Genomic DNA, 22,734 nt, shown 5'->3' with positions numbered 1-22,734 from the left:
GTTTTTGCAAATATTTATAAGTTTAAAAACTAAAAAAAAAAATTCTTGTATTATACTTATAATAATATTATAATTATCTTTTTGTTTCTTTTAATTTCTTTACAAAATACCTTTTTTTGACAATTTTTTCTTAAAACTAGTTTTTATTACACTAGTGAAATTTTTAAAAAATTATTTTTTACTTTATTTTTCATGTTTTCTTTTTTGTATTATACTCATTAAGTTTATCTGAAAGAAGAAAGAATGCAATTTTATTATATGTGTATATATATATTTATTATTTAACTAATCAACTATAAATAATTATACAAAGATTATAATGATTACAATGATTAAAAAATGATGGTTCACATTTTTTGTTGATTTGTAATAATTGTCTTATCACTTGCCGTAAGTACCACATTCTGTAATATTTAATGCTCATATAAATTGATAACATTCTTCTATATAAAGAAAATTATTAAGGTTCAAAGATATATAACTTACTGGAATATTGTAAGAAGAAAGCCTTCATTTTGGAGTTCTCTCAAAATATTTGTTCATTAATATTGTAATTCTTCAAGTTACAATGGTCAAAAGATAATTATGTCGTTTCAACTACGGTTTCTTGTTCATTCTCTTCCTCTTCTTCCTCTTCAATTTCTGGTAAAGGGAAGTTTAATATTGCTGCAACTCCAGTAAGTTGATTTAGTTCTATTAAAAAAAAAAAGACAATTTGGCGCCTTTGAATAAATTTAATACAATTCGAAATTTTTTCCGAAGAAAGCCTAATAGCTTACGTTCTCCCGAAACATGTAAACTTGAAAAAATCAGCACTTTGCCACCAATGGCACGAACCGATTCAACAAGTTCAATATATTTCTTACGGGTAGAGATATCCGCAGACCTATAAATTATCATTATTTTTGTTAAAAGATCAAAATATATGAAATAAGTTAATATATTACCTGAACAACTCGTCTGATAATAACAAAGTTCTGATAGCACCTCTCTCACCAGCTTTTCTTACATGGTCCCATCCATAATAAGCTCTATCAGGTTCATCATTTAGCATTTTGAAAAACTGATCAAGTGTTAAAACCTCCTGTGAATACTTTGTATCAGAGAGCTGTTTCTGTATGGAAGGGTCTTGTAATACTTCTTGTAATGCATGTTTATGACCGGAAGAACAGTGAATAAGAACGAACTTTGATTTATTCTCAATAAATTGTCTGATATCTTGTTTCTATAAACATATTAATAAGAGAGAGGCAACATAGTGATTTTAAATTTTGTGCTTGAATTTGTTGCATGGACTGTTGCATGGATTGAAAGATATTACCGTTGCCTCGGCAAAGATATATTCAAAGCACTGATCCTTTTTCAATAAAAGTTAATTGTCTTTTAGTTTATTATAATGTAATCAATTAAAACTCTTTCTTAATCTACCTTAACGAAACCAGGACTAGCCAAAATAACGACCTTTACAATTTCAAAATTAATATGACGCAAAATAGATTGCATGACTTGATCAAAAAATTTTTGCAATCCCTAAATACATAGATAAAAAAAAATGTAAATATAAAAAGAACGTTTACATATTTTGTCTAAATAAATAGATACCTTTTCATAATTTGTTACGGAACCCTTCCTTTTTCGAGGAATAGGATGTTCAATTCGTTGTCTAACAATTGTCATATTTTGCGTAACCAAACAAACGTTTGCTAGGCCTAAAAATCACGAATCATCAATATTGAACTAGAAAATTACTTCTAAGGAAATATACTAACCTTCCTGTAAGACAACAGCGGCGACATCCGCTTGTTTCGTAACGTCGCATGCTTCATTCACACGTTCGAGTGCTATTATATCCCATTCTGGTTTTAGAAGTGTGAAGTTTCTATTCAATTCAAGTTCGATTGTATGATATGTACCCATCTAGAATAATATACTTATTAAAAATATATATGTATAGAAACTATCAACATACGACACACACCTTCACATATTTATTCTCGGAGATGATCCTTCCTCTAATCCTCAATAGACCCCCTTGCGGATCGAAATCGATATTTTCTACAGTTATCGTTAATGTCAATCTAACACGTTGTGATTCTACTGTGCCAGTAGAGCTCTCATTCTGTACTCGTCTGAACATATAGAATTAATTACAGAAATAGAAAAAAAAATAGATAAAGAAAAATATTTACCGAATTGTCGTAGCTTTAAGTTGGTCACCTATGGAAATAAGGTTATAAACATGCCACATATCTTCAAGCTCTTCAGGGTAAAGAATTACAAAGCCCTAATAGTATGGCAATTATTATTTAATAATAAGAATTATTTTAAACATAGTAAGCTAATTGATAATTCTTTACCGAGCGATCTCTTTCAATTCCTTTCTTAATTAACTTCATAGTATCGTCTAAATTAGTATATTGTATATGAAAGTGAAATTTTGCTTTTAAATTTCTAAATTTGATAAAAACAAATATTTTTTCATTCACATCTGATTCTCATTGTAGTTATAAAGATAAAAACTAAAAAAGTCAAAATTGTTTGTTGTACAAAATGTTCAGTTGGAGATACAATTTCCAAAAATCCTTATTTTTCAGGTCTTAGACCAACTATAGTACTCGAGCCACTTTCTTTACAAAAGTTGTGAATTAGTTATGATAAAACCAGTAAAAACTCAGGACCACACGCATCAGAAAATTCCAAATAGCCATGAACATGACCACGAACACGACCACGAACACGACCACAGCCACCACGACCACAATCACGACCACGACCACGACCACGACCACGACCACGACCACCACCATTCCCATTACGAGCATGACCATGCTCATGGACACGATCACGACCATGATCATCACGACCATGGTCACGCAAACCACGTTGAAGATACGGTGGATAAGCCTGTTAGGTTTCAAGAATATGATTTGTTGGAACAACGCAACAAGAGAAAAGAGACCGATAACCCCGAAGTTAAAGAGGTATTCTTAAAAGCATTATTTATTTGAATTAATTTTAATCGCGTAATTTAATCTTATAATTTATTAATTGTTTGATCCGATATAATTAAAGTATTTCAAAGCCAGGGAGTTATTTATAAAGGGATTTGAAATCGCATCTAAAGTTCCTGAAGACTCTGATGACGAAACTCTAAAAGCTCATGGACAACAAATTTTAGAGGCTACCAAATATCTTGTTGAAGCTTTTTTAATTGATGACAATGCCACCGAAATGTCACCACGAATTATGTCACTTGCTCAACAATATGAGAAACTTATTAAATTAAGTTATGAAGGAACAGAAAGTGAAAAGAACGCGATTGAATTGGAAATAAATGATGCAAAACTTAGTGAAGTGATAAAAGCAAAAAAAGATCATTCAGCTCAAGACGATCAAAACGATCCTGATCATCTCACAAGAGAGTAAGTTATAACAACGAAGGTGTTATATAAAAAGTTATTATTTAATTCATTTTAAATATTTATGATAATTCACAACTTTCAAATCACTTGGAAAAAAATAATTATTTTGAAAGGTCTCTTATACTGGTCATCTGGCTCCTCTTCAATGGTAAACAGTATCCATTTTGCATTCAGACTCTGACCATAGCCCTCAGCCAACTTGAACCAAAACTTCATCCTCGTCTTTACCATCTTCGCGCCTTGTGTTACCTCACCACTGAAGACGTCAAAAATTGTATCAAAGATCTTGAACGTTTATTATTACTTGATCCCAATTTTGTCGATGCTTATTGCATTCAAGGTTTTGTATTCATGTCACAGGGTGAACGTCTAGATCGTTTAGAAGCTGCTCGTAATTTCAAAACTTATATTGAGAAGGCTAGTAAAGATTCAGCTTCTTATTCACACGCTCTTTATGCTTTGGCTGCTCTTACTTGCCAAAATGCAACTAGTTTAACAACGGGAAATCGGAATCAAGTTACACAAAATTTGCGCTACCAACAAGCATACAATTATTACCAAAAAGCTAAAGAAGCGGAAGAGAGATACGAATTTCTTTATGGGCACACTCCTGATATGATCGATGCTAAACGTATTGCATTCATTCCTGAAATATCCGATGTTAAACGTAATGCGATGGCGCTCTTCGAACAAAAGAGCGGCAAAGAAACTACCAAAGTTGAAAAAGATTCAAAGAAAGAAGCCGAAAAATTAGCAATCCTGCAAAAGTTTCTTACTTCACATCCTAATGGTGAACAACAGCAATCAGAAAAAAAATGTCACAGTTGTGGTAGTCAAACACGAAAAGACTTAAATGAAAAGCTAGATGCAGAAAAGAAATATAAACTGTTGATTTGTGCTGGATGCTCTAATGTAAATTACTGCTCTAAAGAATGTCAAAAGAAAGACTGGAAAAATGGACATAAACAAACGTGTGCAACTGCAAAAACCGGATAATTTGAAGTATTATCCCATATGGTTATTTTTCTTTTTTAAAATTTGTTTCGACTTTTTATTTATGTATAGACATATTTTTATTATTGTTTGTTAAATTATGACATTTGTAAAGTTTATTTTGGCAGATAGTAATATATACATGAATACATAGTTCTTGTAACTTTTTGTACAAAATGTAAAATTTTTAAAAAAATTACTGCAGTATTTGTATCTAATCTGCAATTTGATCAATCAGTGATACTCAATCATGTTTTTATCCACCGATCAGCCAATAAAGACCTGCATTGTGAGAAAGTGAGGTAGTAAGTCTAGCCAATCAATCATCCCATTAACACCAGGTTATGTCGTGAGTCGTGACTTTTGATATATAAAAAGTTTTCTAAAAACTTCACATATTTGCAGTAATTTTCGTTTTAAACTTTGCGATCGCCTTTAGCTTTATCGCTAATTAATTTTATTAATTTGTTTAAAAGTATTATTTCTTCAATATGACGGCAGATAATATAAATCACCTTTCATTTATGCCGCTGGAGAACATGATATGTAATTCTTTGGAAAATTACTTGTATAAGAACGCAACTTTTCTCGCGGAAAGATTATATGCACAGGATACAACTAATGAGAATTCGCGCTTTTTACTGGCAACTTGTTATTATCGAAGCGGTCAACGAAAAGCTGCATATAACCTTCTGAATAGTGCCCATTCGATTAAATGCAAATATTTGTTTGCAAAATGTTGTCTGGATTTGGATAAAGCTGAGGAAGGCAAGGAAAAACTACTGACAATTATAAGCAATTTAGAAACAAGAAATCCTTTGGGTGGGTAAAAACATGTGTATAGATTCTTTTGAATTTTAACACAAACTTTACTTATTTCGGTTTTATAATTGATAATTAGATTCATTCAATTCTACAACAAAACTTAATCAAACACCAGATTTAGCTTCTGTATTATGTTTATTGGGAACTTTGTGTAAAAATGCGCGTCGTCCTGACGAAGCTGCCCAATATTACGTTCAATGCATAAAGACAAACCCATTTATGTGGGAAGCATTTGAAAATTTATGTCAAATGGGTATGTTTAACTAGATTTAAACGAAATATAATTAAAACATTAAAGAATGAACCTAACTTTTTATCAATTATGAATTACAGGTAAATCAACTCAATTAGACATTGATGAAATATTCCAGCCAAAGACTGAAAAATTCACAAATAACAGAAGTCCATGTTCTGATAAATTATACAACTCACAAGTGTTTATGTCAAAACCGGTACAAAAGAAATTTCTTTTACATGTTATCCATTTATTTTGCATAATGAATATAATTTACGAATAATTCTAATATAATTTTTTCGCGTCTCATTGAGAATATTAGACACATAATGGCGATAAGATTACTCCTGACCCTACTCGACGAACTCGACCTTCTTCTATGATAAGGGTTGGTGTCTGTATTTCTTTTAATGATTATTAAACTTTTGTTGTGAGATCTCATATAAATTTTCCTCATAATAAATCAAGTAATTACATCGACATATATTTAATACTAGCATGCTGCGCAACCGTTAACTTCGACACCTGCATCAGATAATAGGGAAAAGAAACGATCTCGTATTGGGAATGAAGACGTAAGTTTAATGGGTCTTGATGATGAAAATAAATGTTATCGGCTAGGGAAAGATGTAAGATCACTTGTAAATGTAGAAAATGAAGTGGTATTATTAAGCAAAAGTTTTTCTTTATTTGATTTAATAATTTATTCACCTTCATTAATTTTAGAATAATTTCTATTATTTAGACAGAAGCTTTGCAAAAAACTACGCTAGATCCTGATAATAATTATGAAAAAATGGAAGATACTGATTGGAAGTCAAATCGTCATGAAGTTTTGGAATTGTTACAGAAGATAGCTAAAGGTTATGCGTACCTAAACCAATATGAATGTGCGAAAGCTATAGATGCTCTTACAAACCTTCCCAAGTCACAATATTATACGGGTTGGGTTCAAAGTCATATAGGGAAAGCATATTTTGAAATGGTTGATTATCCTATGGTAAGAACCTTAACATTGAAGTTAAAATAGTCAATGTTTATATTTTAATCTTATATATCCTAATCTTGATACTTAAATAGGCCGAGCGATTTTTTCAAAAGGCACGTCAATTAGAACCGTATCGTTTAGAAGATATGGAAATATTTTCTACTACATTATGGCATTTACGTAAGGATACAGTATTAAGTACACTTGCACATGAATTAGTCGAATTTGAACGACTTTCACCGCAAGCATGGTGTGCTGTTGGTAATTGTTTCAGTAGACAGCAAGAACATGATCTAGCTTTGAAATGTTTCCAAAGAGCTATACAATTAGATCCAAAATTTACGTATGCACATACCTTATCTGGTCATGAGAGTATGGCTAATGGGAATTTTGAAAAGGCTCAAGAGCACTTTAGAAACGCCTTGAATACAAATAAACGTCATTATAACGCTCTGTAAGTGGTTGAGTATGAAAATTTTTGACAATAAGATAGAATTAATTAATAAACATAATATTAATTATAGATATGGACTTGCAAATTATTATATGACTTGTGATAAAAAAGATCAAGCAGAAATTCATTATAAGTTAGCGATGGAAATTAATCCAAATCATGCCGTTCTAATGTGTTGTTTAGGAAAGGTAAGTAATAATATTTCGTTTAAGTTAACGGCATTTACGTTGATTTAACAATTATAATTTGATAGGTATATGAAAAAATGGGCAGGAATGATGATGCGCATCAACTTTATGTTCGTGCTTGTCTAGTCACACCACAGACACCTTTAGCTATATTCAAAAAAGCGAAATCATTGTATAAAGATCGTTATTACGAGGTATATTTCAATTGGTTCATTTTTTCTAAAATACAATGTATATATAATAAATAATTATTTATATTTTTTTTAATAGAGTGCACTTATTGAACTTAGAAGACTTAAGGAGATTGTGCCAGAAGAACCTAAAATATATTTTCTGATGGGAAAAATATACAAAGCAATGGGCGATAAAGTGAAAGCTTTACAAAATTTTACAACAACATTTAATTTAGATCCAAAAATGATGCATGTAGTAAAAACTGCCATAGAAAGATTGGATAATGATAATGAAATATCAATGACGACGTCAGCCATGTCAGATACCAATTTAGAAGGAGAATCTTCATCATCAGCTGCAGCTGCAGCTTTTGTTGGAGACGATGAAGAACATAATCAACATCATCAACAAGACCAAGTTGTACATGGTGAAGAAGATCAATCGTCCGCTTACACTTACGATGCCTTTGTTGATGAATAAAATCAAAAAAGAACGATAACAACACAGTAACATTTATTTTATAATATTATTAAGAAAATGTTTTTATATTTGTATTATAAATAATTTGAGAAATCAAAAAAAAAAAAAAAAAATAATAATAATTTAGAAAACGGCAAACTTGTCAAATTTTGAAAATTTTTGATAATAAATAGAGAAATTCACAATTAATTGTTAATAACGTATATGATGTCACCAATTAATCGACACTTTCCCACAATAACTAAATTAAGCAATTTATCATGAGTTTAAACTAAGCATCAACACCTATATATAGAGCTTTTGTTTTTCTTACAGTACGAAAAACAATAATGTCTGATAAAATAAATCAAAATTTATTAACGGCTAATCCAAATTTTGCGGAATTATATAAACAATTAACGACACAATATTTGGCACCTGATGGAACCACAAAAGCATTAAAAAAAGAAATTGATCAGGTATATAAAGTGTACAAGTAAAGTAAAAAATGAGGAAGCTGACACAATATTTTCTCTTCCTTGTATGTAGAAAGAGTTTATTAAAGAAAGAACAGAATATTTAGAGAATTTGACCTTATATAATGTATTACAACAATTATCTTTACAAAATGATTTGAAAAATAAAATTAATTATAAAGAAAACAAAAAGGTAAAGTTCTTATATATATACTTTTAAAAAGAAGATATTATATATATTAACGCGTTTGTTGTTGATAAAGATAGTAGAAAGTTTAGATGAAGTATTATCTTTTGCAGAGTCAAAACAATATTTGAACTTTCATCCAACAGATTTATCATTAGATAAAAATAATTACATATTTGATTCTGTCGAAAAAGTAGAAACAGAAAATGTAACGACGACCTTATTAGGATTAACAGAAGTAGAATTAATTAAACGTATAGAGAATGAATTAGAATATTTAAGTAAAAGTAATTCTAAAGAGTTTATTTTAAATTCTGTTGAAAGTAAACTAACAAGGCAATGTGAAGATATTGCGAAATTTTATTATACAGTGGAAGGTACACCTTTTTCATAAATTTTTTTTATAAAGTATGCGAGAATTGAAAAATAAACCGATTATTTTTTTTTCCTATATTTGTTTAGTAACGAATACGAATCCAAAGTTGTTGGCAGCTAAAGCATCTCAATTGGATAAGATATTAAATCATAAACTTGAAGAATTACGAATATCTAAAATTAATATCGTAAAAAATCAAATTCGATTAGGAGAACGTATTACAGATTATCTAAATGTAAGATTTTGAGAGTATTATTATTTTTACACTTTGAAAAATAAATTTAACTTTCTTTTTTTTAAAAAATTTCCTTGTAGGTTATGAAAGAAATATTAGCAAAACTATGGAATTTAACAGAAGAATTTAAGTTTCGTCACGAATTTGAAAAAAATAGAATTTTTAATGATTATTTTAGTGATCTTGTTAAATCTATATTATTAAAATTAAAGGTACTTAGATTACAAGCATTGACGAATATTTATGATAAACAAATTGTCGAATCTTTGAATGTAATTAAAAAGAATTTGGTTGAAGAAGAAAATGAGAAGAGTACAATATTAAAAAGATTGAATAATAAATTAATGGAATATCAAAGTATTGGAGATGAATTTGAACAAATTGTACAAGAGTACTTGAATATTACTAAAGAAATTGAAACTATCAAAGATGATATTCGAAGGATTAATGGAAAGGAGGAATAGAAAAGTAAATATTTTTTTTTAATAATAAAAACATGGTGAATATGTATGATTATGTTACACGATATCATGTTGCATGAGTTGGCTGAATTACGTGATATTATTATACAAATAAGATATAAATAAGATATAAATGTAAGGGGATGTAAATTATAAACTACGTGTTTCTCTTTTTATTTTTTTTTACAAGTATGTCAATTATGTTAATTTCCTATGTTTTATCAACTAATTTAAGTTTAATAATATAAATATATATATTTTTTTACAAAGATTAAAAAACTAAAGAATTAAACTTTCGAGATGGTTAAAGTATTAAAAGGTAATATTTAAATAAATAAAATAAAATAAAATGATCTTTTCTTTCTAATTTGAACTTTATTTTTTTTATTAGGCGTCATTATAAAATGGTAGATTTTTTTTTTCGATTTTTCCATTTTTAACTACATTCTTTTTGCAACTAAAAAAAATCATTTTTTATTTACTTCTTAGCGATTCAACGGTTAAGCAAGTGATTTACAAGTTAAATGAAAGAAAGCAAATTATAATTGAAGATTTAGATGATACACATTTATTTATTAATGAAAAAGAATTAGAAGAAGTTAAAATTGAAGTAGAGAAGTTATTAGAAGAAAATACTTATAAAACTGATTTACCTCCTCCAAGTGATAAATAGAATTTTTTAATTAGATTAGATACAATAAATAAATAAATAAATATATATATATATATATAGTAAGTACATATATATGTATTTGCTGAAATGTTAAAATAATATATTATTAAAACAAAAAATTTATTTTTCTCGCTTTCTTTTTTTCCTTAACTGTGCTATAAAAATATGAAATACTGTATAAATAAACTTAATAAAATTATAATAACTATAATCAAATTAAACGATTTGCTTCTTCAAAAATTCAACTTTTCAATCCTTTCATATTTACGTATTCAAAATAAAATCAACACTAAATATAAATGATTCCCCTTGTATCATGTTTTTTTTATGATGCATTATTCATTAGAAATTTTCCAAGAAATTATAATTCGCAGTAAAAAAACAAAAAAAAAAATTAATTCTTAATGAACTAATTGTATTATCGTTTACGTTCAAAATAAGAGGAATTACTAATAATCAAAATACTTTGATCCACGACCCATTCCCCTACATTTAAAAATTTAACAACTGCACTTTTTATTTCTTGATTTTCAATTTTATGTGTTGCAACCCTAAAAAAAAAAAAAATTCTTATTTTAAGGAAAAATTTTATTTAACCAGAATAAAGAAAAAAATATTTTTGTCTTTCTTCTCTTAAAATGTTCACTAAAAGAATATGATTTTTTGGTATACTCACGATAATCCAGTTGATCGTTTAATACCAGCTAATACAGCAGAGACGAGTACTGCATCAGCTGCAAAATGAACTATTTTACCTAATACCATAATTATATATCTTTTTTATACGGAAAATAGGAGATATAAAAATAACAAAAATTTTAAAATTTTTCAGTTTTTAATTAATAAAAAGCTGGCAAGAAATACAGCTTACGATTTATTTGAAAACAAAAAGTCAAAATAAAGCTTCAAAACGTGGACGAATAAGTGATTGTAAATGAGTATAACCTTTGAGAGTTATATTAGGAAGGAAAAAAAAAAAGAGTAAATTGTTAAGTGTGATACAAGTTTTTACATGTAGTACAAGTGGCTTATCAATTCACGTATAATAAAATCATTATTGTTTTATAATTTATATTCTATTCTATGATTTATAATTTCTATAATACTATTTTATGCTATATATAATCAATTTAAGGGTGTCTACTTGGTCCAAACATGGATTCAAGCATAGGACGAAATTGTCTTCCCATTGGAGTTGATAAAAAATCGGCGGGTAAATCTGTTGTTAATAAATATTTCTCTTTAGTATTTATTTCACTTTTTTTTACTTTTTTACTTTTTATAGAAACCTCAATAAAAATAATTAATTACTCACTTATGATATAATCAGGAATATTACGTCCAGTTAAAAATTCACAAAACTTATTGGAGAAGGTATTACAATTGTTATCCAATAAATGATATTTATCGGGAGTAAAGTCTGGTCTTATTTCATTTATATATTCTAAAATTGTATCTTCAGGAACTTCTGTTTCCCCCATTTCAATAATTTCTAACGGCGGTCCAAGAAGTGTTCCACCCTATTAGAATAAAATTTTAATGGTAAATGAGATAATAAAAATTGTAAAAATGTTATATAATTTGTAACTTTACCGGAATATCATTAAGTATTCCAAGACCGAAATACCATTCTTTACCGTAAACTACTACTGAAGTATGCCATATTCCATCTAAAAAAATTTTAAAAAAAAATCTTAATAAATTAAACGAGTTTATAAATAAATTAAGGGTTTTTCCTACAAAAAAAAAATTTTACCAATTTGTCTTCCCGTAAAACCCATTGAAAGTGCTCTTGCCATTCCTCGAGATAAATCATAGATATATAATTTAACAGGAGCCATTATGTTTAGTTATCAAGAAGAAAATAATAATAATAATAATATAAAAATAAGAAATTCGATCTAATTATTAGTTCCTTTTTATATTCAAAATCTGAACGCAATTCCACCTGTCATTCATGTGTAAATCAGTTTACAAATACATAATTTCACAGAAATTTACAGAAATTTAGTAATACGTAATCCCAATGCGTCAGCACAGATAAGGATAATTTTTCGGCCTTTAATAATATGGAAATTCCTAATAAGGAATCTGTGTATAATGGTAATATAGCATAAAACGTATTATAGTAATTATTATTGTTTTATTATTTATTTTTATTTTATTAAAATTTTACAGTCAATTATTTAAATTATATATTATATTACTCTTGTACAGCAATATCTAATGCTTGTTGAATATCTTCCAGCTACAAAATTAAAAGTGAATTTCGTTAGAAAAAAATTATATTAATTATATTTTAATTTTTTAATATAACTTACCAAATCATCAACATCTTCGATACCGATGGATAATCTTATTAAATTATCAGTGACACCAACAGCGTTACGATGTTCTTCACTTAGACCAGCGTGAGTCATTTTAGAAGGATGTTCGGCTAAACTTTCAACACCACCCAAAGATTCAGCTAAAGTAAATATTTTAATATTTTGCAAGAAAGCATTTGCTTCCTTAAAACCACCCTTAATCCTAAAACTTAACATTCCACCAAATCCTCTTGCCTGTTTCTTTGCTAATATATGTTGTGGATGACTTTCTAATCCAGGATAAATAATTTGTTCAATTTTATCACTCTTTTCTAAGAATTTAGCAATTGCAATAGCATTTTCTTGATGCTGTTTCATACGTAAATGTAATGTTTTCAATCCACGACTTGCTAACCAAGAATCAAATGATGAAGGTATAGCTCCAATGGCATTTTGTAAGAACTTAATTTTGTTATAAATTTCCTCATCATTCATTATAGCAACACCCATTACAACATCAGAATGACCATTAATGTATTTTGTAACGGAATGTACTACAATATCTGCTCCTAATTCAAGTGGATTTTGAAAATATGGACTCATAAAAGTATTATCTACCACAAGTATCGCATTATGTTGATGTGTTATATTAGCAACTGCTCTAATATCAACTAATCTTAATGTTGGATTAGTTGGAGTTTCAATCCATACAATTTTCGTATTATGTTTAAAAGCACCTTCAATATTTTTAGGATCGTGTAAATTAACAAATGTTGCTTCAATTCCTTGAGTTCCTGCTACTTTAGTAAAATATCGATTTGTTCCTCCATAAACATCATCTACTGAAATTATGTGTCCATTTGTACCGATTGATGTTACTATTGTCGCCGTTACTGCACTACCTGATGAAAATGCAAGTGCATATTTTCCTTTTTCGAGTGATGCGATTGACTCTTCAAATGCACTTCGATTTGGATTATTCGATCGTGAATATTCATATCCCTAAAAGAATGAGGGATACAATTGAAAAACGGAAGATTTTTAATTTCTAACTCCTTCCTTCCTTTTATACGCGAAATAGAAAGAACTAAGAAAATATCACCTTACCTTATGGACACCTATGGCAGATTGTTTATATGTGGTAGATAGAGAAATTGATGGAATAACAGCTCCAGTACTAGGATCAGGTTCTTGACCTATATGAATAGCTCTAGTACCAAATCCAAGTTCTTTTACTTTGTCTTGGTATAAATTATTAGCATTGTTATCAGTTTCTTTAAAATTTGGTGCCATATTAATTATTATTAATTAAAGAATTAAAAGAAAAAATTATTCTATTTAATTTATTTATTTGAAGAAAAAAGAAAAATAAGCTCAAAATTTGATGTTTTTTTTAACGAATTCAAAATTCGACGTTGCTTTTATAATTTTTTTTTCGTCATTTGTAATCATATAGATGACATAAATCCTATAAGAAATTGCGTGATCAGAAAAGACTGATAGGATCGTTTCCTTTTTTGGATAAACAATGAGTATTATTAATTTAAATATTATATGATGAAATCATGAAAATCATTTATAAAATCTGCGGTGCGGGAATTTTTTTACCCTGATTTTCGGTAAAAAATAAGCCGTCACAATTATTCTACCGATTTCCAAGTGATTACCAATATCCGTCAAATTATCCGGCCGAAACGACGTACATTAAGCACGTACGTATACATCTGGATATTAAACTATATACAAATTATTATTTAAGCAGCAAAGTAATATCGGATATAGTTATTCACGCTTGATATTCCATTGTACCATGTCAAAATTTTTTTTGGCGGCTGAATTAATCTAACCATAAAATATTCTCTCTTAATTTATGTATAATAAACTTAATATGCCAATCTTTTTCAAATTTCACTTTCTCTAATAATAAGTCAACCCCCGGGTAAAGGGGTAAAGGCAGTATTGATTATGCAAAAGAAAATCACTTTATATAATCTATTTCATTTCATTTGCGAATGTGATATAGAGAATTAGAATGATATATCCATTTCCGCTCTTTTAAACCGTAATTGAGCTGACTTAATAATATGTTATAAACCTAAAAGATAAAAAATAAAGAAATAATGAATGAAAGAGAACATACGGACTTTATTTTAAAGACAACCTGAAATTATATCTATTCTTTAAATTCTACTTTTTAACTCTATATCAGGCTATTCTTTGTAATTTCCACTGGTAATTTGTTCTGTGACAGATTTCATGTAAGATGTAAAAACAAAAGGTATCTGACTTTGTGTAGCTCTGTTAGATCAATGGTAAACCGTAAACTAATTTTATATTCAGTATAGATTTAATGAACTTGGTTAAAACTAATGAAACTTCAGCAGACAGATTAATAGATGAGGTGATGAAATCGCATCCGATACTGATGGACGTAATTACTAATATAGAGTAATAGATCGAAAATATTTTAGATTCATGATCCAAAATATTAGCTTTTTATGCAAATTTAGGAGTTTATTATATCGAGTCATGTGATTCCGGTAATAATTTCACAATTCGTCCGCAAGTATAACAATAACAATGTATTACAAAAAGAAAATTGATAGTAATTTGTCAAAAGAGCTTTTTAATATCTAAACTTCATTTAGTATAAATAATGAGTAAACCTAGAAAAACAGTTTGATAACATCATATACAAATATATTATATATAGTAAAAGTATTGTAAGACCAAGGAATCCTTATTTTTGTAATCTAACTAGTAAATATAGAAGTTAAAGTAAAATAAAATAAAAATAATAAAGCAATGTTAAAAATAATCCTATATATGACCATATTTCTTTTTTTTTTTTTTTGTATTTATATATATATATATATGTATAATATATATATATATTTTTTACCCTGCAGAGCAAAACCTAGAAAAATAGTATAAGTTATAAAATATAAAAAATTCCACTCTTTCTTTATAATAAAGTATATAAAAAAAAAAAAAAAAATAATAAATTTAAAAGTTTTAAGATACGAGAATTTAAGTTATGTTATAATTTCTGAAAGAGTGGAAAGTGGAATATCTAAAAAAAAAATTGTAACAAAAGATCGATTTAAAAATCGACAAAATATAAAAATTTAAAAACGTAATTCACTAAAACTACATATTATAAAGACAAAAACATATTTTAAAAAGTTGGGAAGGAACATATTATTATTCATAAAGTCTAGAAATGAGTCATGGATCATTCAAAAGTCCGCAAAGTACAACTCAAGGTAAGCCAAAGTCCTCTCTGCTATCAAAGTATTAAAGTGAATAAAACTTAAATCAAAAAACATATATTCCTTAAAGAAAATATAAACATATTAAAGTGTTTATAAGATCTTACCATAATAAAAAGATCGAACTTAAATTTACTTGGGAACTACTTTCTCAGCAGCGGCCGCGACTTTTTGTCTAAATTTTTCTGTGTCATTCATTGAATGAGCCAATTCGCGTAAATCATCGGTATCTAAAAGATTAATGGTGACCTTACTGGCAATAGCACTCTTAAGACCAAGGCTCTGTTAAAATAAAACAAAATTAGAATTTTAGGTTTCATTTAGAATTGTATGTTGAAAATGAAAATAAGTACCTTGACTTTGGGAAATAATCTATCACCAAGTTTTTGTTTTTGTTCATGAATTGGTTTATTTTTAAGCGCTTCCATGAATTCTTCAATTTCTTTATATTCAGGAGTTTGAATTCCATTGCTAACAACAGTAGGAACATCTGTGGAATAACTCGATTTCGAATGAGAAGAAACAAATGGTTCTATTGATGGGGGGTTAGAAGCTGGAGTGGAAATCAAAGGCTTAAGACTAGGAGTCTCAACATCATTGTTAGCAGCTTCTAACGCTTCATTGGCTTCCATAATTCTTTTATTAAGGTGCTGTTCATTAAAAAGACACACAGATCTTTCTTTGGGACTCAAAGTCAAGAGAAGTTCGAGGATTTCCGCAGAATTACGAGGGCAAATTTTGTTGATTGCTTTAAGGAATCTTTCTCTTTGTGAAACTTGCTGATAGTTATTATTGCTGTTATTGTTAACAATTGAAGTTGCTGGAATATTTGCCTCCTCATTACCACGGCGTTTTATGATAGTTCTGGCTTCAGTGATCTAAATAAACACAATTATAAATTTTTTTAAAAAAATCCTATTAGATATATACACATTAAATTTGACAAAATTGCTACCTTTTGTTGCAATAACGAAGCGTCTTTAAGCATTTGAAGAACTTCTGGAACTTTTGAAGTTAGCAACTGTTCAATAATCGGATTAACTTCATCGGGAGGAATAGTAGGTATATATTTAAATCTTTTTTGCAATTCAGACATTAGAACCTCTTTGCGAGCCTTTGGAGCTAAACCACTAAGATCTTCTTGACCGAATTCATTAACGGTATTAATATTGTAAAAATCAGAATTACGTCTAGAAGGAGCGCGGCTTTCAGACGGAGAGGCAGGGTTTCCGTTGAAATGATTGGCCAATTTAGCTTCACGTAATTTCTTCGGTTCATGAAGTCTAACAACAATTTGTTTAGTTCCAAGAGTTTTTCCATGCATAGAGTTCTTCGCTTTATCTGCTTCTTCAGCAGATGTATAACTAACAAAACCAAAGCCTTTTGAGTTTCCAGTTTCCTGATCTCTCATAACACGAGCACTAATGATACGACCATATCGTCTAAAATGGTTGAAAAGATCGCTACTAGAAATATTGGCATCAAGATTTTTAATAAATAAATTGCATGGATCTACGATTGGGCCTTCGGGACCGGGGGACATTGGAATTTGGTTATTGTTATTATTGTGATTATTGTTGTTGCTTCCTTGAGGTGAAAATGTATGCGCCTAAGATATATTATCGTGTAATAATGTTTAGATAATATTGAATTTGAATAAAAATATTCGAAATTGATCCTTACAGCGGGGAGATTAAAACTGTTGTGATTTCCAGAAATATTATTTGTACGAATCTTAGGATTCTTGGGTTGGTATTGTGAAACATTGCTACCCAAAGTATAAAATGTGATTAAATAAAGTGTATCAGAAGTGGTCTTCCCTTGAAATAGACGTATAGATTTTATTATACTTACATATTCTTGCCCTCGAAAACGAAGCAGTGCTAGTCGGATATTTAAAGTGTTAGTTTTTACTTTATTTATTTATTTTTTTCTTTCCAAATTGATTGGATTTTTACTTTGATTGGCTATAATATAAAATAATAAAAAATTTACAAAGTATTTACCATATTTTTCATGGCATTTTCAGCATCCTCTTGTCTGAAATATTGAACTAATGCAGATCCTCTAAACTTGTTGTCTTGTTGAATCTGAATTCTGCACGAAAATAAAGGACCAAATGCCCTAAAGTGTTGATATAATGCGATGTTGGTTGTGCTTTGAGGCAATGACTTAACTTGTAAAATGTACGCAGCAGCCGAAGGCTCATTTCCTATAGTTTTACTTGGATCATTAATAAGCAATCTTAAATATTTAGTTTCCATTTTGATGTTGTTGTAGATAGCGAATGCCTTTTCAGCTGTGAAAATAACGCGAATCGTTGATAATTTACGATTAATTTACAATTTTTAACAGTGACTTTAATACATAATTAATTTATAATTATACGTATTAAGTTTACCATTTTCGACAGAGGAAAAACGAAGAACAGCAGTATTCGCGTTATGACGAAACTCGACGCTATTTAAATAATAATAATATTATTATTATTCACAATCAATATTTTTAAAGTGTTTACAATAATTTGAAAAAAAGTCGTCACTACAAACTTTATATTATTATCAACTTCTTTAAGAATATTTCTTAGTTCATCCTCGTTATTGTAGTGAAAGTCGGTAACATATAATTGTGGTTCACTTAAAAGCGAGAAAAGCGAGTCTGTTTGGTTTTGCATCTTAGGTTTCTTATTGTTGTAATTAGCGATAGATGTATTATTGTCCATTCCCAACTATTTATTCTTTTTTTGTATCTATACTAAATCATAAAGTTTCTGAAGTCCGTATGTTTCTTTTTTTTCTTTTAGGTTTTTAGCATATTATGTCAACCTCTCTAACGGGTTTAAAGAACGGAAAAGGATATTTGTGCGGATATTTATAATATTTATACTATAAAAAACTTTAAATATCACTGCATATCCCAATCTAATATCACATCCTTAAAATACTATTTATATAATGTATTTGATGTGACAAATTGACCTAATTAATAAAAAAAAACGATACTCTTTGCTTTCAAGTGCGTGAATTTCGTTTATAAATTTTATCGGAAAAATTTTCGATTAGACTATTTAACGTGTAAAAATTAAAAATTAAAAAATTAAAAAAAGAAATATTCAATACACTTTTCAACATGTACATCATTACAAAATTTTGTTTTTCAGAAATTTGAAAATCCGAGTAATAATACAGGCCGGCCTAAACTGAAGTCCGTGAAATCGGAATTTGGTTCATTATTTAGTCCGATCTAATGATTTAATTGTACCTATCACATGACACAATGCTAAAGATTTCAAAAACATTTTTGTTGGAAAAAAAAATCGGAACAATTGTTAAAAAAAATATTAATTATCAATGAAACAATCGAAAAAACTCAATGTATGATTTGAGATCTAGATTGAAAGAATTTCTTTGTTCCTAAAATGCGCGTTACACAAATGAAGTATAAAAGTGAATTTAAAGCAGACCTTTTGCATAATCGATACCGATCGTTACACTCATGCCTGATTTGCACGTATTGAAAATGCCAATTTGAAGCTTAAATCAGCCAATAATTAGGCGAATCTTACCAAAAAGTAATATTTTTACTTTGTTAATCACTAATATCAATAAACCTTACTTAAGTTTAATGGATTAGACAAAAGCACAAAATCACGTGATTGAGATCTATTAATCACATGATCGTATGTATATCTTATAATCTTAATTGTATAACTTATAACTCTGGCCAGATGACTCAGCATAATTTTGGCTACTGTACGTATTTGTCGTACAGTAAGCCACTTTACTTTTTTAAAATTAAAAAGTCTCTCGTTTTAAAAGTAGAGTAGATGAAAATCCTTTAAAGTTTAGTGTAAAGTCCAAAATAATTGATCAGGAAATATTATATTCACCATTTATTAGTGGATAATAATATTTTCAATTAAACAAATATTCTTACCAACTTTACCGAGAAAAGAGATCTTGAAAGTTTTTTCATTAAACAATGTATTGCATGCGTTGGTTTATTCCTTTATTATTACTTCCATTTCCTAATGCTCCACCATTTTTTGTTCTGATCTTCCTAGTATCATATTTCCTACATCAGAGACCATGGTAAGGAATTAAAATTTTTTTATTTTAAATTTAATTATTACTACCTATCACATTAAATTAACCAAAATTTTAAAAATGATTCAAAAGCGTGTATTGTACAATATTACTTCTCGCATTATTTTCTAGTACATGTTATTGGGGTCAAGGACGTTGTTGGCTGGACACGAATCATGGACATTTTCTTGAACCAAGAACGATTCATTCTTTAACGTCTTCATCTAATGAGATGGCTAGTGGAAATTTATTAAATAAATCTGGAATGACAGCTTAATCATGTGTGTGAAAATTCATATTCTTTTTTAATTGGTTGGACTTTCAAATATAAAGAACTTTTTTTTATTTTATATTGTATTTAATTTTTAGAACAAATCATCACTAGCATATTAGTATTATACTTCGCAATCTTTTTTTTTTTTAATAAAAAAAAAAGCAAAAAATGAAAGGGAAGGGAGGGAGGCGTTTATGACGAATTAGTTGTTAAAAGTGGGATTATTTGGAGAATATCATAAAAAGTTTGTTGGCGAGAAACATTCTAAATTTAATAATCTGATTTGAAGTTTTTTTTTATAGAAGAAATTTAATATCGATTTACAAAATTAATAATAACACTGAAGAAAGTATTAAAGAAGTCTTGTCTACATTATGAAAATAATATTAATTTAGTATTTCATGTAGCCAACAATTTTGTCTTAGTTTGGAAAGAACTATATAATATAAATTATTCTATTTTTTAGTACTAAACACAGATCAGCATTTATCCTGTTCGCAATGTTATTAATGTAGAGGTTCATCACTATTTGAGATTCGGTTTAGATGAAGATATACATCCGTTCCAAACCTAAATATAAGACAATATGTAAATAAAATCCACAGAGAAAAAAAATCATAATTTTTTAAAATAAAAAAAAAATTACCCTTCCATTGAAATTAATTTCAAATCTCCACCAAAATATCTAGCATACTGTTGGAAAATTTTATATTAACAAAATATTTAAAAATCATTTATTTAGATAAATATATATTACCAGTCTACTAAGGGGTAGTCCATAACCAAAACCTGCCATAGGAGCTTTAAAGTCTGATTGACTGAAATTAGGATCCAACGTCTGTGCTTCTGCTGTCGTATACATGTAAGTCCATACTAAAGGAATATTACTTCTTGGTATACCGCCACCTTCATCTAATATTTTAATTGTGATATCCTCTTTTCCTTCGGCTACAATTACTTTAATTGTGGGATATTCATCAACGTCATCACCAAAAAGTTCTACTAAGGCACGTAAACTATTTTTTAATAATTCAAATAGCATATGGTTCAAATGTGTAGGAACATAAGTAAAAGATAACTCTTCTGGGCAATATAATTGAATTTCAGGTGCGCGAAAAAGTCCATAATATTCTTCGCAAATAAACCTGGCATTATCCACTGCTTCTTGTACAGTTTTCGCAATGTTGGTTTTGGTACAAATAATACCTACATAATCTGGTCTTGATGGAAGACGATTAAGCGCAACATGTTGACCTAAAAATAGTCTGCAATTTTAGCAAATTACGTTCAGTTAAAAAAAAAACAAGAAAAAAATAAAAAATAAAAAATAAAAAATAAAATAAAATAAAATAAAAATAAAAATAAAAATAAAATAATGAAATATATTAAATTTATAAGTACTAACCAATTAGTATACGAATTCCAATACGCGACATGTAAAAACGATCTAAAAAGGATTGTATATCTGTATCAATCATAGTAGATTTTTTATGCTGTTTATATTCCAAAATTCCCTGAGCTGAAGTTATAATGAGGACAAAATTATATTAATATTGATTATATTTTGTAAAATAATAAAAAAAAACTTTGTGATGACGCGTCTTACCCTAATTTAATAACAAATTGTAAGTAAAAGTTTTTATATAAATAAAACATAAAATATGAATTAATCAAATTAATCACATACCACTGTAGTTACGACAGGATCATGGCGCCTTTTAATTGCTTCAATCAACTTTGTGAATTTTTCATTATAGTAACGAACTTCAGGCGGCCAATCTATATCATCGACATGTGAATAGTACCTAAGTAAATTATCAAAAATACATGCAATTAGAACTCTTACTTTAATGTTAAACCAAAACATTTTAAAAATATGATGTTCACCCGTGACCAAGTTTTGTGGCTGTTGACATAATGGTAGTTGAGGGATTGGAAGGATTAGAGGTCGCAAAAAGTCTTTCCCTTATACTTTGTGGAAGTTCGGGTTTTGGAAAATTGATAAGCTCCTAATAAATAGTTAGTAATATTTATATAAGCATGTTAAAAAGGTATTAACACTTATTAGTTCTTTCTTTCTTTCTCATAGACTCCATACCATACCTCGAAAGACTGAGCATACCAATTCTTGACTCTAACTATTGATGGCATTTCACTCAAATTGTGTGGTAAATTATCTAATTCCTTAACGCGATGTGCGATACGAATTGGTAATTCATCTATTCACAATAAAAAAATAAATTTCAAAATTGAAGTTTAAAATCTAAAAACGTGATCTTTATAATGTTTGCATTACCCGCCAGAAATTGAGTTGCTTTTAGCAAGGTTCCTTGAGAAGGATTTTGTCCTATGATTTAAAATAAAAAAGTCTTAGTTCAGCACTGTAAAAAAATGCAAAATTTTCCGACGCGCACCGAACATAACCATCTGCCTCAATGACACGCCTGTTTGAGGGAAACGTGCAAAATGCTTAATTTTCTCATACATTTGTGGTGTAATTTTGTACGCCATAATCCTAACTTATCATGGAATCTTCGTGATAAGTCTCTAAAATTAAGCATTAAGTGAAACTAGTAGCGAGGAAAAACCTTTTGGTTTCTATTTGGATGTTACGTCAACGTGTTTATTGGACAATAAGCACGTTCTTCTGA

At 28.5% G+C, this 22,734-nt stretch overlaps 11 protein-coding genes across 11 annotated transcripts; 5 read left to right on the top strand and 6 right to left on the bottom strand.

The window, feature by feature from the left end:
- Positions 1 to 583: 583 nt before the first annotated feature.
- OCT59_018159 (uncharacterized protein) lies at positions 584 to 2,499 on the bottom strand (the record flags this gene model as incomplete). The annotated part of the gene is made up of 11 exons (XM_066148574.1): positions 584 to 693; positions 780 to 886; positions 948 to 1,225; positions 1,322 to 1,357; positions 1,429 to 1,530; positions 1,603 to 1,709; positions 1,770 to 1,917; positions 1,979 to 2,129; positions 2,190 to 2,284; positions 2,358 to 2,404; positions 2,487 to 2,499. The coding sequence occupies 11 exons, from the start codon at positions 2,497 to 2,499 to the stop codon at positions 584 to 586; spliced, it is 1,194 nt and encodes a 397-aa protein (XP_066004490.1).
- Positions 2,500 to 2,617: 118 nt separating this feature from the next.
- On the top strand, positions 2,618 to 4,735 carry OCT59_018158 (uncharacterized protein). The gene is made up of 3 exons (XM_025317974.2): positions 2,618 to 2,981; positions 3,073 to 3,422; positions 3,536 to 4,735. The coding sequence occupies exons 1-3, from the start codon at positions 2,652 to 2,654 to the stop codon at positions 4,416 to 4,418; spliced, it is 1,563 nt and encodes a 520-aa protein (XP_025177114.2). The 5' UTR covers positions 2,618 to 2,651; the 3' UTR covers positions 4,419 to 4,735.
- A 171-nt stretch (positions 4,736 to 4,906) lies between these two features.
- On the top strand, positions 4,907 to 7,961 carry OCT59_018157 (uncharacterized protein; the record flags this gene model as incomplete). Its single annotated transcript, XM_066148573.1, has 10 exons — positions 4,907 to 5,237; positions 5,317 to 5,493; positions 5,574 to 5,692; positions 5,798 to 5,863; positions 5,973 to 6,137; positions 6,221 to 6,475; positions 6,556 to 6,917; positions 6,988 to 7,105; positions 7,171 to 7,299; positions 7,376 to 7,961. 10 exons carry the CDS (start codon positions 4,907 to 4,909, stop codon positions 7,757 to 7,759), a joined length of 2,106 nt encoding a protein of 701 aa, XP_066004489.1. The 3' UTR covers positions 7,760 to 7,961.
- A 118-nt stretch (positions 7,962 to 8,079) lies between these two features.
- OCT59_018156 (uncharacterized protein) lies at positions 8,080 to 9,536 on the top strand. Its single transcript, XM_025317976.2, has 5 exons — positions 8,080 to 8,217; positions 8,288 to 8,407; positions 8,478 to 8,778; positions 8,864 to 9,012; positions 9,093 to 9,536. The coding sequence occupies exons 1-5, from the start codon at positions 8,089 to 8,091 to the stop codon at positions 9,474 to 9,476; spliced, it is 1,083 nt and encodes a 360-aa protein (XP_025177116.1). The 5' UTR covers positions 8,080 to 8,088; the 3' UTR covers positions 9,477 to 9,536.
- Positions 9,537 to 9,712: 176 nt separating this feature from the next.
- On the bottom strand, positions 9,713 to 11,087 carry OCT59_018154 (uncharacterized protein). The gene is made up of 3 exons (XM_025317978.2): positions 11,018 to 11,087; positions 10,823 to 10,921; positions 9,713 to 10,697 (listed from the first exon to the last, which is right to left on the bottom strand). Exons 2-3 carry the CDS (start codon positions 10,909 to 10,911, stop codon positions 10,565 to 10,567), a joined length of 222 nt encoding a protein of 73 aa, XP_025177118.1. The 5' UTR covers positions 10,912 to 10,921; positions 11,018 to 11,087; the 3' UTR covers positions 9,713 to 10,564.
- OCT59_018155 (uncharacterized protein) lies at positions 9,729 to 10,257 on the top strand. The gene is made up of 3 exons (XM_025317977.2): positions 9,729 to 9,792; positions 9,865 to 9,880; positions 9,963 to 10,257. The coding sequence occupies exons 1-3, from the start codon at positions 9,774 to 9,776 to the stop codon at positions 10,144 to 10,146; spliced, it is 219 nt and encodes a 72-aa protein (XP_025177117.1). The 5' UTR covers positions 9,729 to 9,773; the 3' UTR covers positions 10,147 to 10,257.
- Positions 11,088 to 11,276: 189 nt separating the features above from the next.
- Positions 11,277 to 11,987, bottom strand: OCT59_018153 (uncharacterized protein; the record flags this gene model as incomplete). Its single annotated transcript, XM_025317979.2, has 4 exons — positions 11,277 to 11,365; positions 11,462 to 11,666; positions 11,740 to 11,816; positions 11,903 to 11,987. 4 exons carry the CDS (start codon positions 11,985 to 11,987, stop codon positions 11,277 to 11,279), a joined length of 456 nt encoding a protein of 151 aa, XP_025177119.1.
- A 268-nt stretch (positions 11,988 to 12,255) lies between these two features.
- OCT59_018152 (uncharacterized protein) lies at positions 12,256 to 13,745 on the bottom strand (the record flags this gene model as incomplete). Its single annotated transcript, XM_025317980.2, has 3 exons — positions 12,256 to 12,394; positions 12,468 to 13,454; positions 13,560 to 13,745. The coding sequence occupies 3 exons, from the start codon at positions 13,743 to 13,745 to the stop codon at positions 12,350 to 12,352; spliced, it is 1,218 nt and encodes a 405-aa protein (XP_025177120.1). The 3' UTR covers positions 12,256 to 12,349.
- Positions 13,746 to 15,051: 1,306 nt separating this feature from the next.
- Positions 15,052 to 18,757, bottom strand: OCT59_018151 (uncharacterized protein). The gene is made up of 9 exons (XM_066148572.1): positions 18,274 to 18,757; positions 18,126 to 18,184; positions 17,731 to 18,023; positions 17,579 to 17,607; positions 17,408 to 17,492; positions 16,680 to 17,333; positions 16,078 to 16,602; positions 15,832 to 16,006; positions 15,052 to 15,738 (listed from the first exon to the last, which is right to left on the bottom strand). The coding sequence occupies exons 1-8, from the start codon at positions 18,444 to 18,446 to the stop codon at positions 15,857 to 15,859; spliced, it is 1,968 nt and encodes a 655-aa protein (XP_066004488.1). The 5' UTR covers positions 18,447 to 18,757; the 3' UTR covers positions 15,052 to 15,738; positions 15,832 to 15,856.
- Positions 18,758 to 19,648: 891 nt separating this feature from the next.
- Positions 19,649 to 20,710, top strand: OCT59_018150 (uncharacterized protein). Its single transcript, XM_025317982.2, has 3 exons — positions 19,649 to 19,815; positions 19,903 to 20,090; positions 20,179 to 20,710. Exons 1-2 carry the CDS (start codon positions 19,706 to 19,708, stop codon positions 20,084 to 20,086), a joined length of 294 nt encoding a protein of 97 aa, XP_025177122.1. The 5' UTR covers positions 19,649 to 19,705; the 3' UTR covers positions 20,087 to 20,090; positions 20,179 to 20,710.
- Positions 20,360 to 22,594, bottom strand: OCT59_018149 (uncharacterized protein; the record flags this gene model as incomplete). Its single annotated transcript, XM_066148571.1, has 9 exons — positions 20,360 to 20,653; positions 20,730 to 20,776; positions 20,841 to 21,337; positions 21,489 to 21,597; positions 21,771 to 21,888; positions 21,971 to 22,092; positions 22,187 to 22,302; positions 22,380 to 22,430; positions 22,498 to 22,594. 9 exons carry the CDS (start codon positions 22,592 to 22,594, stop codon positions 20,590 to 20,592), a joined length of 1,221 nt encoding a protein of 406 aa, XP_066004487.1. The 3' UTR covers positions 20,360 to 20,589.
- Between the last annotated feature and the right edge of the window lie 140 nt (positions 22,595 to 22,734).

Source organism: Rhizophagus irregularis, chromosome 27 (assembly GCF_026210795.1).
Source record: "Rhizophagus irregularis chromosome 27, complete sequence".
NCBI lineage: Eukaryota > Fungi > Glomeromycota > Glomeromycetes > Glomerales > Glomeraceae > Rhizophagus > Rhizophagus irregularis.
Note: the sequence above shows the minus strand (reverse complement) of the source record. Positions and strands in the feature narration are given on the sequence as shown.

Excerpts from the sequence above, each read along its gene's own strand:
- OCT59_018150 (XM_025317982.2), top strand. The coding sequence starts at position 19,706 with ATGTATTGCATGCGTTGGTTTATTCCTTTATTATTACTTCCATTTCCT. Across the intron at positions 19,816-19,902 it reads TTCCTACATCAGAGACCATG|CGTGTATTGTACAATATTAC; the intron begins GTAAGGAATTAA and ends ATGATTCAAAAG.
- OCT59_018151 (XM_066148572.1), bottom strand. The coding sequence starts at position 18,446 with ATGGACAATAATACATCTATCGCTAATTACAACAATAAGAAACCTAAG. Across the intron at positions 18,024-18,125 it reads TTTTTCCTCTGTCGAAAATG|CTGAAAAGGCATTCGCTATC; the intron begins GTAAACTTAATA and ends TTATTTTCACAG. Across the intron at positions 16,603-16,679 it reads CTTCGTTATTGCAACAAAAG|ATCACTGAAGCCAGAACTAT; the intron begins GTAGCAATTTTG and ends GTGTTTATTTAG.
- OCT59_018154 (XM_025317978.2), bottom strand. The coding sequence starts at position 10,911 with ATGGTATTAGGTAAAATAGTTCATTTTGCAGCTGATGCAGTACTCGTC. Across the intron at positions 10,698-10,822 it reads AAACGATCAACTGGATTATC|GGTTGCAACACATAAAATTG; the intron begins GTGAGTATACCA and ends TTTTTTTTTTAG.
- OCT59_018158 (XM_025317974.2), top strand. The coding sequence starts at position 2,652 with ATGATAAAACCAGTAAAAACTCAGGACCACACGCATCAGAAAATTCCA. Across the intron at positions 2,982-3,072 it reads ATAACCCCGAAGTTAAAGAG|TATTTCAAAGCCAGGGAGTT; the intron begins GTATTCTTAAAA and ends ATATAATTAAAG. Across the intron at positions 3,423-3,535 it reads CCTGATCATCTCACAAGAGA|GTCTCTTATACTGGTCATCT; the intron begins GTAAGTTATAAC and ends TTATTTTGAAAG.
- OCT59_018156 (XM_025317976.2), top strand. The coding sequence starts at position 8,089 with ATGTCTGATAAAATAAATCAAAATTTATTAACGGCTAATCCAAATTTT. Across the intron at positions 8,779-8,863 it reads ATTTTATTATACAGTGGAAG|TAACGAATACGAATCCAAAG; the intron begins GTACACCTTTTT and ends ATATTTGTTTAG. Across the intron at positions 9,013-9,092 it reads GTATTACAGATTATCTAAAT|GTTATGAAAGAAATATTAGC; the intron begins GTAAGATTTTGA and ends ATTTCCTTGTAG.